The following is a 12,220-nucleotide window of genomic DNA, read 5'->3' as shown; positions in this document are numbered from 1 at the left end:
GGACGGCCATGCCCTCAGATGTCTGTGCCAGAAGTTATTCGAGGAACCAAGTTCCTTACCCTGTTTGAGAAAATGTAAAGTTTTCCTCATTTTTGCACCAAATTTTGCCTATAACTCAGACAGTATCCAACGGATCGCCAATCTTTAACCTGTGGTCGATAGATGGCATCAATGGCTACATTTCCTTCTTGGACGGCCATGCCCTCAGATGTCTGTGCCAGAAGTTATTCGAGGAATCAAGTTCCCTACCCTGTTTCAGAAAATGTAAAATTTTCTTCATTTTTGAGTAATTTAGCAAAATTTAAAAATATGATATATTTTAATGCGAATTTTGTTGCAATAAGTTTCTTTTCACTTAAATAATGCTTTAAATTAAAAAAAGAATAAAAAATCAGAAAAAAATTTAAAAAAAAATTTCCACTCGAAAATTTCATAAGGGGTACCCCTTGCCATTTTTTTGAGAAATTTTGCAAAAAAAATTAAATTGATTTATTTTAATGCCAATTGGTTGCAATGAGTTTCTTTTCACTCAAATAATGCTTTAAATTAAAAAAAGAGTAAAAAATCTGAAAAAATTAAAAAAATATAAAAATTTGAAAATTTCATAAGGCTCATTTTTGCACCAACTTTTGCCCATAACTCGGTCGGTATCCAACGGATCGCCAATCTTTAACCTGTGGTCGATAGATGGCACCAATGGCTACATTTCCTTCTTGGACGGCTATGTCCTCAGATGTCTGTGCCAGAAGTTATTCGAGGAACCAAGTTCCTTACCCTGTTTGAGAAAATGTAAAATTTTCCTCATTTTTGCACCAAATTTTGCCCATAACTTGGTCGGTATCCAACGGATCGCCAATCTTTAACCTGTGGTCGATAGATGGCACCAATGGCTACATTTCCTTCTTGGACGGCCATGCGCTCAAATGTCTGTGCCAGAAGTTATTCGAGGAACCAAGTTCCTTACCCTGTTTGAGAAAATGTAAAGTTTTCCTCATTTTTGAGTAATTTAGCAAAATTTATAAATATGATATATTTTAATGCGAATTTTGTTGCAATGAGTTTCTTTTCACTTAAATAATGCTTTAAATTAAAACAAGAATAAAAAATCAGAAAAAAATTTTAAAAAAATTTTCCACTCGAAAATTTCATAAGGGGTACCCCTTGCCATTTTTTTGAGAAATTTTGCAAAAAAAATTAAATTGATTTATTTTAATGCCAATTGGTTGCAATGAGTTTCTTTTCACTCAAATAATGCTTTAAATTAAAAAAAGAGTAAAAAATCTGAAAAAATTAAAAAAATATAAAAATTTGAAAATTTCATAAGGCTCATTTTTGCACCAACTTTTGCCTATAACTCGGTGAGTATCCAACGGATCGCCAATCTTTAACCTGTGGTCGATAGATGGCACCAATGGCTAAATTTTCTTCTTGGACGGCCATGCCCTCAGATGTCTGTGCCAGAAGTTATTCGAGGAACCAAGTTCCATACCCTGTTTGAGAAAATGTAAAATTTTCTTCATTTTTGAGTAATTTAGCAAAATTTATAAATATGATATATTTTAATGCGAATTTTGTTGCAATAAGTTTTTCTTCACTCAAATAATGCTTTAAATTAAAAAAAGAATATAAAATCAGAAAAAAAATTTAAAAAAAAATTCCACTCGAAAATTTCATAAGGCTTACCCCTTACGTTTTTTTTGAGAAAATTTGTAAAAAAAATTAAATTAATTTATTATGTTACCAATTGGTTGAAACAAGTTTCTTTTCAGTCAAATAGTGCTTTAAATAAGAAAAAGAATTAAAAATTATAAAATAATTGAAAAATTATAAAAATTTGAAAATTTGATAATGCTATGGCCTTACCTTTTTTTGGGTAATTTAGCAAAATGTTATAAATTGATTTATTTTAATGCCAATTGGTTGGAATAAGTTCACTCAAATAATACTTTAATAAAACTTTTCACCCAAATAATACTTTAAATAAAAAAAACATTCATTAAAAAAATTAATTTCAACTCAACTTTTGTTTCCGCTCACTCGTACATTATCGTTTCAACTCACGTATTTACTCTTTTTGCAACTCGACTTACGACAGCTACATGTTTACACTCATGAGTGGGTAAGTGAAAAAAGAGTCACTAAAAACTCCTCGTGGTGAGTGAACGAAACTCGTTCAATAAAACTTTTCAACTCACTATCTCACACTTACTCACTTAGCACATCTCTAGTTGGATCTTAGTAGGGATCCTTGATTAGATCGATCTTTTCCACGGTTTGGGTAATCCATGATGTTGCAATATGAAACAACGTCTCGTTTTTAAACTGCGAATAACTTACCAGACGTTGCATTTATTAGAAAAAACAGCAAAAATACTTCCTTAACAACCAACGAAAAAAAATATGTAAACATAAGCGTTCCTTGGAAAAAAATATGTAAACATCGATGACAGCGCTGGCAGTTCGTGCTGTTGCCCCTGCAAGCGCCAATCATATCATTGTGGAGACTAGCTAAAGCGCTAGAGTAGCAGCTAGAGGATATAAGTAACCTCCTTCGTTGGATGCTCTCTTGGCGTTGAAAAGTCGTTTTTGAATTCGGGTTTTGTTGCTTGCGCAGTAATCGAACTGCGGTTCATGTTCTGTTGTTGTTTCGCATGATGAAACTGCGGGGATTTTAACGCATGGAGAAGTGAGAAAATGATAAAACCTAGCTGCTTTATAAAAGAGTTTTCAAAGTTGTTCATCACGGAAACGATAAGTGGAAAACGGATCTTCTCTTTTCCTGATTTTACTGCCAGTTAAAGTATTTCTTTCCTTTCAAAAATTTGCACACACACAAGTGAAATTTGATTAATAACTGTTGTTTCGTCTTTATTAATTTGTTTTTAGAACAGTTTGTCTTGCTGCATTCTTCTCTTCTTCTTCGGGTTCGTTCCCTAAGCTGATATTTTCCTTTCCTTGTGGTTTCTTTTACTTTCCTCTAATCGGTAATAGGATTTTTCTAGTTCATTCAGCAAATAGCTCCATACCGGTTGCTTTCAACATTTGTAAGCGTTTCTATTGGTGAGGAAACTTGGTTTTCTTTACTATTATTTCTGTGCATTTATTGTGTGTTTGTGTAGCAAAACTCAACAACGAAGAAAATGCTACTAATTCCTATAGTGCTAAAACGTCACAAGGGAAAAGGTTGTACCGGCAATAGAAAACAGGAATTGAAACCCGTCGAATGAAGCTCGTTATTGCTAGCTGCTACTTCTTCTTTCGCACATTCATTTTCTCATTTTCCCTGTTATCATTCTCACACACTGTCGTTCTTCTTTCGCTCTTTCGTTTCGTTCTCGTTCTCTTTTCCTTAACTTCTGTTATTAATTAGTTACAAGTTACAAATAAGCTAGGAGTTAATCGTTAATTAATTATCCCACCCAATATGCGGGCGGTGCGCGCGTTTTTCCTTCTATCTATCTTTCTCTTTCTTTTTTTTGTCTAACTTTTTTTCTCGTTTGTTTTATTAAAAAAACCCTACTCATCTATAACTGAACAATGCCGCAAAACTAAGAGATTATCTACGACTTTTTTTAAATGTTTAATTCTTTTGTTTGCTGATTTTCTTTTTTTTTTACTTTTGCTTTCATTCTTTACGTGTAACTTTTATATTTATAATAATTACAATGGGCAAAACTTACGGGGCCTCCCGTTCTTTTGTTTCCTCTTCACAGAAACAACGACTGTTTCTTGTTTCAAGTTTTTTTGTGTGTGTGTTTTCGGCCCCAAATTTTAGTCTAGCAGGAATTATTGTATTAGCGCAAGAGATGACAACAATACACGTGGTATGTTTAGAAATATATATAATAATAAAAAAAGAAAACATTAACATGTAGAAGAACCAAAACAAACAAAAAAAAACGAACGAATGCAAATAACGTGTTTCCCTCACTTTTCGCTAACTTCTCTTCTTATCACTGTCGTTGTTCTTTCTATGTAAAATACAATAAGCGAAAATTTATATTCGAACACGACACACGAGGGAGCTATATTAGATGTGTGTTGCAATTGTTAATTCTTGCGCCCAGAACTCATCTTTCACGCATACATCCGTGCGCAAAACAGTTTTAATTCGCTTAGATACTAAATGACTTTTTTTTTCTTCGTTTGTTTTGTTTTATTTGAAAGCGTTTTTTCCATAATTCGATTGGCAAAAAGAAAAAAAAAATGTATGCATGTCATTGCACTACACACATATTAACAACGAGCTGACAAATAAAACGTGTTCAAAAACGTAAAAGTAAACAAATTCATGTTTTGTTTTATTGTAATTGTGATATAAACGTGTCTCTTGCTGCACACTTTTGTGTGATTGTGTTTGATAACCAAACACACTGGTAAAGTGCTGTTAAAGAGGCAGTGCGAGATATCTGTCCAGCACGGTAGCCCTTTTGTCATGCGTGCTGCAAGAAGCAACCCACGGTTTGTGGGTGGAAAGAAAAACTGGCGATTTTTTCACTCCCTTCACTTCTTGTCACACCTTTAAAAAAGCTACCGGCGAAAGAGAACATCTCGTGAATACTTTTCTCTTTTCTCGTTCTTCACATACATGGTTGAACGAAGAGGAAGTAAAAGCTGGCGATCTTTTACTACAACTTCGCTTCTCCCACAGGAAACAAAAATAATTCGTACCGAGTGACGAATTTAATTAATAAGGACAAAACAAAAATGAAAATAAGAAAAAACATAAATAGCTTAACAGAAAAAAAGCTTGCTTGAAAAAGAAATGACAATAAATAATATGTTAATTATTAAGAATAATGTAGAAATAAAGAAAAAAACTCAATTGAAAAATGAAAGTTCAATTAGAATTAGAAGAGAAGATAAATTATAACAAAAGAAACATCTCTCCATTTCATAGAAAATAATTATAATAAACAACACAACAGTAAGAAACAAGAAAAGCAAATAGATGTTGTTGTGCTTTCTTTTCTTTTGTTTTGGGCTCATTTTCGACCAAACGAACGAGCGAATGTAAAAGAACTGTCATGGAAAAGGGACAAAACTGGCGATTTTTACCCCCTTTCATGCAATTCATTTTTTTGTAGTTAACACTTGGTTCATTCCAATTCATTATCTATTCGAGAGTGGTTCGATTTTCCGTGATGTTTTCCATGTTTTGCATTGAGGGGGTTTAAGCCTCTATGCTTGTTTCTCTCTTTCTCTCTTGCATATTGCATTATTGTTCACTGGAAGTACATGGTGACAATGGATGCAATTATTTTGCATTCTCTTTTTTTCACTTTTTTATCCATTCTAATTGTAGTTTAGAACGTTTTTAGCCTTACTTTCTTTATCTTACAATTCTTTTCCTCCTTTTGCTGTTGTTTGTCTACGTTTATCCAATTCTACAATCTTCTCTATCGCTGTAGTTGTTTCCTTTTCTTGTCGAAAGCGTGTTTCGTATATGTGTTTCGCTTTTTAAAAAGATGGTTCGTTTCGTTTGCTTGTAGCAGGCGTCGATTGGATAGCGAAAACTATAATACGCAATTTGTTTTGTTTCTGGTACACTTTCTGGCACTGGTTGCTGCTCGCTCACGAGATATCACACGAAGGGTGGGTCGGGCATTCATTCACTCACCGTCTACAACCGGAACGGTGCCCGCTTTTCACTCGGTGTTGTGCCACGTGAATTGCGGCTTTCCGGTCGCTGCGGAACGGTACCGGGCGTGCCGGGTTCTACCGACGTACGGCGTGGTGTCTGCATACCGGAAGGTGTGGATGCACCGCTGGTTTTTCTGTAAAAACGTACACAATTAGTAAGATGTAACGGCAAATGATAAAAAAAGCAAACTAATACACAAACACACAGTGAAAAACAAACGGTAACGGCTGTGGGTAAAGTTTGAAAAGTAAAACAAACAAATGTAAGCGGAACAGAGAAAATTTTAATCTTGTAAATGAAATAAAAGATATGCAAAAAAATGAAAAAAAAAATACGAAACAAAAATAAAGAATTTAAAAACAGAAAGTTTGTTTAAAAAATAAACAAAATTTAACAAGTTTTATAGTTAGGACGGAAAATACAGTACAAATTCAATAAACAATTAAGAAAAAACAATCCAATCAAGTTGTAAGCAACGATCAGCAAGCGACACTAATATAAAATTAACACACTATTCTATTTATACTATTTCTATCGTCTTCTAGCTTTTTTATAGCAAGCAATCGAACAGTTGAAATGTAAAATCTAGCGACGTGACGATGACGACCGCAACAGATTAAAGTAAAAAAAAAAGATTTCAGTGTGTTACAATTACCCCGTCGCTGATGAAGAGTTCGATACATTGGAAGTTTGACGGACGGGAATCCGTGAGCGAGGTTGGCTATAACAAGGTTGACCACCATTGGTTGGTTTTGCGAGTGCATATTTGTGTTTGCATTTGATATTTTACATTAGATGTAGCGCAGTTTGTTAGATTCGTGAGCGAAGGTGTATATAAAGGAAGAAAATTAAATAAATAGATTAATAGATGTTGTACAAAGGAAGTACTTTTCGAAGGTGGAAAAAAACCACCACAATGAAAGATTCTGTTGTCCCACTCCGACCTGTGTAGTCTTCCCAAATCTAAGTGGTTTGTTGTATGTTAAAAAGTACATTCAAGCATTCATTCACACCGTCGATATTTACCTGCTATTTGGTAATCCTATTAGTGTTGGTATACTGGATGATCGACTCATGCCACCGTTTCTGTTCCACAAACCAGCGGATATTGGTTAGCGGTGGATTATATTTGTTTTGTTTGGTTTGTTTTCAAGCGATGCGGGTTATTGAGGTTGCAATATCGAGAGCAAATGTTGTACGTGAACGGATGCAATTTTTTCCAAACCAATAGTAAGTGTGTAAAATATTCGATTGTTGTATAAGGGTTTAATAATGATTATTTTGCAGGCATTTTCAGTGTTGCGATTGTGTGAGAAAAAAAGAGAATAAATATAAGTATGTATTAATATGTTTCTTGCACATTATACATTAAAAGTGCACTATCGAATTAAAGTGGGAAAGCGTTTAAGTAGAATAAGGCATACAATTAGCTGAATTGTTTACCTCGTTGGGGCAGGCGATGCAGCTCCGGAAGCCGTTCGCGATGAGACACCGTTGGTGGTGGTAGTGGTGGTACCAGTACGACCGGAAACGGATCCGACCGACAGGCGAGATGGCCGCGGTGTCGATGTTTGCGTAAGCCGACGGGTAGGAATGCGCGACGGTGTTGCATCGTCCGTGCTGTCCAGTGACAGTGTAGATCCGTGCCGTGACGGAGGTTTCGACCCGGCCCGACTAGCCGGTCGTGAGCTGGGTCGTGAATTTGCCCTCGATCCGCCCGGTGTCATCTGAGATCGACTGAAATAGACCGATCGAGAGAATTATGTTTTAATCGCGAAAGAATTTCGTTATGAAGAACAGAAACAGAACACGCAACTTACCTGACTGGCACTGAAGATTTGCGGCTGGGCGTCTGGAAACGTCCTGGTGTTCCAATTCCGCTCTCATTATCGCTGAGCGAATCCGGTGTGGAAGCGGACAGGGATGAGCGCGATGGTCTCGACATGGAAATCGATTTTGCCGAACGTTCGCGTACCTAAATTAATTGATTGTATCACATTCGTATAATAAGCAGAGGAAAATATATTAGTTTTTATTTCGAATAAAATTCTTATCCAAACGGGAGATGCTTCAAAGAGGGGTTGATGATGAACGAGAAAGGATTTTCCCCATAACAGGCTTAACTTTGGGTTGAGAAAACCTTACAAATGTTTAAAACAAAATAAAATACAGTGGCGCCATCTAGCCGCCAGATTGGAGGGCGTTTTAATTCAATGCAAAAACCACAACTAAATCTCGATCACTTGCATTAATCACTTCACACATAGATGGCGCTAATTAACCATCCGAAAAACGAGAAACTCAAATAGAGAAGAACACACACACACAGACTGATTACTTGGTGTTTTTTTATGTAAAAAAGCGATTTAGATAAAAGTAACACATTACAACGATGCACACCGGAACGGAAAAACTGGAGCAAACGTTTCACTTACCCAATGCGTCGAAGGATGACAGTGAGGGGCATGCGGACTGAGCGGAGTGGAACGGGAACCGCCACGAATAAAGGCAGTTCCGCTGGAGGTAACATGCAGCGGGTAAGTGCAAGGCAGATTACCCTGCGCACGCAACTGCTCAAAAATTGGCATCAGTTCGGCCAAATGTTCGTCGGCTGGAAAATAAGGGGGCGAATAGTGGGGACGAGGATCGTTCATGAATTTTTTTTTGTAACAACGAGAAGATTTTTTTCCTGCTTGTTTGGTTCCCTGTACTTTTCTCGTGCCTTTTCCCGAGTCTTACACTGCTATGACAAGACTGTTTAACTGTTATTTAAAAACTTTTTTGTCTCATTATTTATCTGCTTTCAGGAGGTGATTTGGGGCAAAATTTTAATTCTACTGTAATACTGCCACACAGTACGCATATTTCTTTATGCTCGTCGACTGTGCTTTAGTTGAAATGCTTCTGTTTATTAACAACCCACTTTTGTTTCGTCCTCTTGGGCACTTTTAATGGGGCAGTTTTGTAGAGAAATCATAACAATAGGCGGGGACGTGCTTTCCAAAATGCAATGGAAATTACTTTTTGCGCAAATAAATTAGGTTTTAGTAGAAGAGAATGCAATCGTGTTGCGAGTTCGGTATCGATAATGAAACAGTGAAAGCGTCACACACAAACACTTCTGCGCGCAAGGGATGAATGATGCAACCTGTTTGTCAGTATCATATCTCGAAATGCACAGTGCGTTAGAATTGAGCCCAAAACTGTGGCCAGATATTTCCGCTTATTCGTGCTGTAATGAAGTACACATATACACCGAGCCAAGAGATGGGGGTTGATACCCAGGATGAAGAAACAAAAAACAAGTAAAATGTTTCCATATTACTATGAACGATGCATGACAATACACTCTTAAACTTATAGAAATAGATGGAAAACATGCGTAAAATCAAATATCAAAACAAAAGAATAAACAGAAAAAACACGCATAACAAAACATAAGATAGAAGAAAAGAACAAAAATATTCATTCTGACAGTTTCCAAAATACTACAAATAATTTAATAAATATCAAATACACACACATTCATTAAAAGAGAAAACACATACACTGTGAAACAGGCAAAACTTAAAATGATGCAAACATTATCGGCAACACATTCGCTGTAGTAGCACACGTCAATAATACGGGCTACGGAAAACACAACAGAGTAAGAAACAAATCAGAACGAAAGGATAAAACATCACAGTTCAAACTATCTGTACACATCGATCAACGGTATATTCGCTACGACAAATCATGTGTTGTGTACACGAACGATCAAGCACACATACGTACCTTTGTCGCGAAATATTTCGAAACACATGGCTTGAGATTGGGAGATGAGGATTTTGGAGACAAAAAGGGGACAATACACAAAAGGTACAACCGGAAGATGTTGATGGGAAGGAAATGTTGGAAATGTTCTAACAAATTGTTTGCTTATGGGTGAAGTTATTTCCACTCCTCAACTTCACTCAAATATCGTTTTGAATAGAATTTTTGAGAAGCGATATTGGGACCACAATGGAAAATTGAAATTTCAAAAGAAAAAGAACATATTTTAAAACAAAAACCTCAAATGATTTGCGATGATAAGTTGTTGAGACATTAAGAAATAAAATTAAGAAAGGAATCACGTATCGAAAAGAGAAATCGAAAAACAACCGTTTGCTACATCAGTTAGAAATAATAGAAAACAATAATGATATTTACACTAGCCCGGACACCCCGAAAATAAAACACTGGTACAGTAAAGTGTCGTCGTCCAGGATTTCTTATGGTACAAATGAGAAGAGCCAAAACAAAAACCAAAAAAAAAAAAAAATAAAAACCCACACCAAATTGAGATCCAGTGTTCCTGATGGTGCAGACTGTTGCTAAACGCCCTGATAAGTATTATACTATTTGCACACACACAAGTGATCGTGATCTAGAGTGGTTCTATATTGCGCACTATAATAGTTTTTCAACTACGTAAATATAAATGTACACAACGTCATGAGAGGTTGTAAACAGAAATACGTAAAAGAGTTTCCATTTCCGTGAAGAAAGGAAAGAAAAGAATGGAAAAGAGTAAACGTTTGAACAGAGTTCGGAAATAGAAGTGATTTCTTAAAAATTGGAGAAAAAATATACTGGAAGAAAACTTGTTCTATCCTATTTTTCACGTTCAATGGTTTGTTTGAGAGTGGAAAATATGGGAATTTTTTTTTGGGAAATTAAAAACACATACTAACACGATCGAAAGGTTCAAATAGAATAAGGAAATGGAAAGGATTATATAAACCAAATAATGAAAGTTGATAATGAAAAAGGTAACAAATTGAAGAGAGACAGCCTGATGGGGAGGAAACGTTTGGAAACAATAATGGGATGAGAGACAGAGAGTAGGGATGATAGAGAGATAGAGTTGGGAAATATTTACCTTCACAATAGGACCTTGTGTTGGTATCGGCGAGCTGGTTTGATTCGATCCGGAACCGGCCGAGCCAGACATACGCGGCTTAAAGGCGGCCATCGACTGCGACACACCGTCGGCCAGTATGAACTGCTCACGTAGTTCGATGTTTGTGCGTCCCTTAGCTGTTGTTTTGATTTTTCGATAGTTTTTTTTGTTTTCATTTTTTTTTTTTGGGGTTGCAATTGTTCATTTTGTTACGAGGCAGGTGAATTAATGCGTAATGCGTGAATGGTGAAGTGGGAAGATGGGGAAGGCGTAGGGAGAAAGATGTAGGATTTTATAATGAATGATGTGTGAGTGTGTGTGTTGGTTTTTATAATAAAAAAAACATCGTCATTAACATTAAACACAGCACCAAAATCACACACACATTGTTCGTGTTCGATAGAGAAATTTCAGTAAAGGGTCAGTTTTAAAACGAATGAACCATTAATTCATTAAGGTATTAAGGTCAGCGTCAAAAAAAAAACATCGGTCATAGTGTGAGGAATTGATATAAAAATGATGTGGAAGAAACAAAAAACATTTTTTTGGTGGTGATGGTAGTTGGGTAGAAAAGAAAACAAAGGAAGAAGAAGAAAAGAAATTTTGATTGTGAAAGATTTTGAGAAAGTAAAGAGTTGGGAAATTGAATTGAAAATAAATTTGAAAAATATTAACGAAACAACCAAAAACCAAAAAAAAAACAATATTTACCCATCACCAACATATTGCATTTAAATATCATAGGTGTAATATGAATGAAAAACAAAAAGGAAAACAGGGTTTTTTGTTGGAGAAGCAATGGAACAGGAAAATGATACAATGTGGTAAGGAGGAAAACGGAAATACGAAATAAAACATTTAAAAGAAAAAAAACAAACAAACAAACAAATATAAAATGTAATACTTAAACTAAATGATAATAAAAACAAACAAAATCAAACAACACTAAAATAAAACTAATACCGAAAAATAAATGTTTGATGAAAAGTATTCCACACTGCTACGTTGCCTACATTGCTGGCAGTTTTAATATACGTTTCATCAACTGTTACACGACCATAATTAAAATACCAAAACCAAACTTATACATTAATTAAAACTAATCAAAACAAATCTTTAGATGCGCAATAAATATAAAAATTATGTGCTTTCTCAATCAGTATTTGATGGACCAAACGGAAAAAAGTTGCGTGTAAATTCATAAACTTTATGAACCAAAGGCAACAAATAAGTGCAGTATGATTTGATGTTTGTCCATTCGTTTGACTGTTGAAACGTTCGTTTGATTGTTCACTATCGAATGCGAACGAACCCGTATTGTGTGTTAAAAATGTCGTAGACGAATGTTATTTTGTATGAAAGCAGGGATGAAATTTCATGTTCGCTTCTGTATAAACGGTGGAGAGCTTTCGTTCGCGTAACATATTTGTTTCTTTTTCCAATTTTGTGTACGAGCCGAAGCAACAACAAAAAATACGATAAAAAGGCTCACAGTAATGATACGTTTTTTAAAAATATAAAAATTATTTCAACGAAAACCACTTTGATTTTAACGCAACGAAGAAGTAAAAAGTAAAACAAAAGCACATAATTTCTAAGCTTTGTAAACCAAAAAAAATCAACAAATAACAAACTTAACATAATTGTGC

General features: G+C 35.3%; 1 protein-coding gene across 50 annotated transcripts in view; it reads right to left on the bottom strand.

Annotated features, from left to right (window-relative positions):
* Positions 1-2,842: 2,842 nt before the first annotated feature.
* Positions 2,843-12,220, bottom strand: part of LOC125768453 (dystonin) — a 184,018-nt gene continuing 174,640 nt past the window's right edge. For 28 of the 50 annotated variants that reach the window (XM_049436111.1, XM_049436121.1, XM_049436122.1 and 25 more), the window contains 6 exons: positions 8,080-8,255; positions 7,465-7,619; positions 7,088-7,381; positions 6,671-6,730; positions 6,300-6,365; positions 2,843-5,777 (listed from right to left, as the gene is read on the bottom strand). In XM_049436111.1, coding sequence (XP_049292068.1) covers positions 5,624-5,777; positions 6,300-6,365; positions 6,671-6,730; positions 7,088-7,381; positions 7,465-7,619; positions 8,080-8,255 — 905 coding nt within the window. In that variant the 3' untranslated portion in view covers positions 2,843-5,623. Of the gene's footprint in view, positions 5,778-6,299; positions 6,366-6,670; positions 6,731-7,087; positions 7,382-7,464; positions 7,620-8,079; positions 8,256-10,550; positions 10,709-12,220 lie in introns of all 50 variants that reach the window. The other 22 variants (XM_049436132.1, XM_049436135.1, XM_049436143.1 and 19 more) reach the window with 4 other exon arrangements.

Source organism: Anopheles funestus, chromosome 3RL (assembly GCF_943734845.2).
Source record: "Anopheles funestus chromosome 3RL, idAnoFuneDA-416_04, whole genome shotgun sequence".
Lineage (NCBI taxonomy): Eukaryota > Metazoa > Arthropoda > Insecta > Diptera > Culicidae > Anopheles > Anopheles funestus.
This window is presented reverse-complemented; position numbering and strand designations above follow the sequence as displayed.